The sequence below is a fragment of the Seriola lalandi genome, unplaced genomic scaffold, assembly GCF_002814215.2.
Source record: "Seriola lalandi dorsalis isolate HSWRI2012SDOR001 ecotype SW California unplaced genomic scaffold, Sedor1 jcf7180002046508, whole genome shotgun sequence".
Taxonomy (NCBI): domain Eukaryota; kingdom Metazoa; phylum Chordata; class Actinopteri; order Carangiformes; family Carangidae; genus Seriola; species Seriola lalandi.
Window position 1 is genome coordinate 1 of NW_019517075.1, and position 1,472 is coordinate 1,472.

Sequence of the window (1,472 nt, forward strand, 5' to 3'; positions counted from 1 at the left end):
TTTTTTTTTTTTAAATCTTCCAAAAGGGTCTGCTGATGAAGATAGATGCCTTCCATTACATTCAGCCAGGAACAGTGTATCGGTAAGAGGTTGATGCTGTGCTGAAAACAAGTCGGCTACACCGAAATGCTCCCCACCAAACAATCATGACCATAACCTTTAATTGTTGGTTTGGATCCATATGTGCTACATTCATTTTATTCAACTTCTAAATCCCTGCTGCTGCTGCTGCGAGCAAAATCACTAGTTGCACTGTCTGATAGTGTTATGTGTGCTTCTAAGCTGTAGTGCATTTATTCATGTTGGATGTTCCCAGGGGCCTGAGCCCGGTGCCAGATGAGGAGGTCCTCCAGCTCTTTGGGGGGACTTACCATGTCCCCCTGCAGCAGGACAGTGGCTTCTATGGAAAGGTGAGGTGGATGGGTTTTACTTTTTGCAGAAACTATATCAGATACGTAAAATATCAGTGACTGTGAGTGTTTGTAAGGCGGAGAGTGCTGCCTGACATTTATCACAGTTATTGCACTCTGCTCTCATATATTTTTTGAATGTTTGTTTTTGGTTTGGCACAGATGAGAAAGACCTTCTTAACATTGAGGGCCCAGCACATCTGTTATAATCTCATCTGACCGCTCTCAAACAAGGATGTAGTTCAGGATTAAATCTGTAACCGTCCACAGAGATTTCAAATGTCAGGCTTTGCGTGGCTTTATTATTATATAAATCCCAATGGTGAAGTTTGTAATCTCATTTGTTCCGTTGTCGTCATGAATCAGCTCAAAGGCAGTGTTCCACTCCCTAAAAAACTGACCATGTTAACTCTGTGTCCAACAAACTTGTTTGTTTTTAAGTTATGGCTTTTTACAAGTTGTACCCAAACAATTAGGAAAAGAAGAACTCTCTATTGAGTCTGACAGTCACAAAGGGGAATCTGGCCTGTTTCCTAATTAGGAGCATTTTGGGGTCAGATGTTTTGAACATAATGGTTTTTGGTTTGTCAGGTCTTTTTAAGTGTTTTCATGCAGCGGGAAGTATGCCTCTCCTTCTTCTAATCCTCCTTGAAGCAGTCCCATTAAAAATTATTTTGGTGTGGCTCTAATCTGATCTGGGGACTTGGCTTAGTGGGTAAAAGTTGTAGTGAAAATGGTTTTGAATGTGATTAAGAAGTCATTCAAAAGAGCAGAGAGGCACAATAAATGTTCCTTTTACCAACCTTTACTGCCTCCCCTCTGAGACGAGCAGGAATATTTATCAAGCATTAAAATATATTTTCTATCACAGGGACCAAAGGTGAAGCAGTTCATGGACATCTTCTCCATCCCCGAGATGACTCTCTTGGCTGTGGCGAATGATTTTTTCATCACCAATGACATTGAATATGATCCGGTTCACCTCTTCAAGGACGTCTCAGTGAGTGTGCCCCCTGTCTCTCACACTGTTTAATGTTACATGCCCATGTTTTTAGTTCTGTC

General features: G+C 41.4%; 1 protein-coding gene across 1 annotated transcript; it reads left to right on the plus strand.

Annotated features, from left to right (window-relative positions):
- Nucleotides 1–21: 21 nt before the first annotated feature.
- On the plus strand, nucleotides 22–1,466 carry LOC111648701 (5'-nucleotidase domain-containing protein 2-like). The gene is made up of 3 exons (XM_023398452.2): nucleotides 22–82; nucleotides 317–410; nucleotides 1,282–1,466. Exons 1-3 carry the CDS (start codon nucleotides 36–38, stop codon nucleotides 1,441–1,443), a joined length of 303 nt encoding a protein of 100 aa, XP_023254220.2. The 5' UTR covers nucleotides 22–35; the 3' UTR covers nucleotides 1,444–1,466.
- Nucleotides 1,467–1,472: the final 6 nt, after the last annotated feature.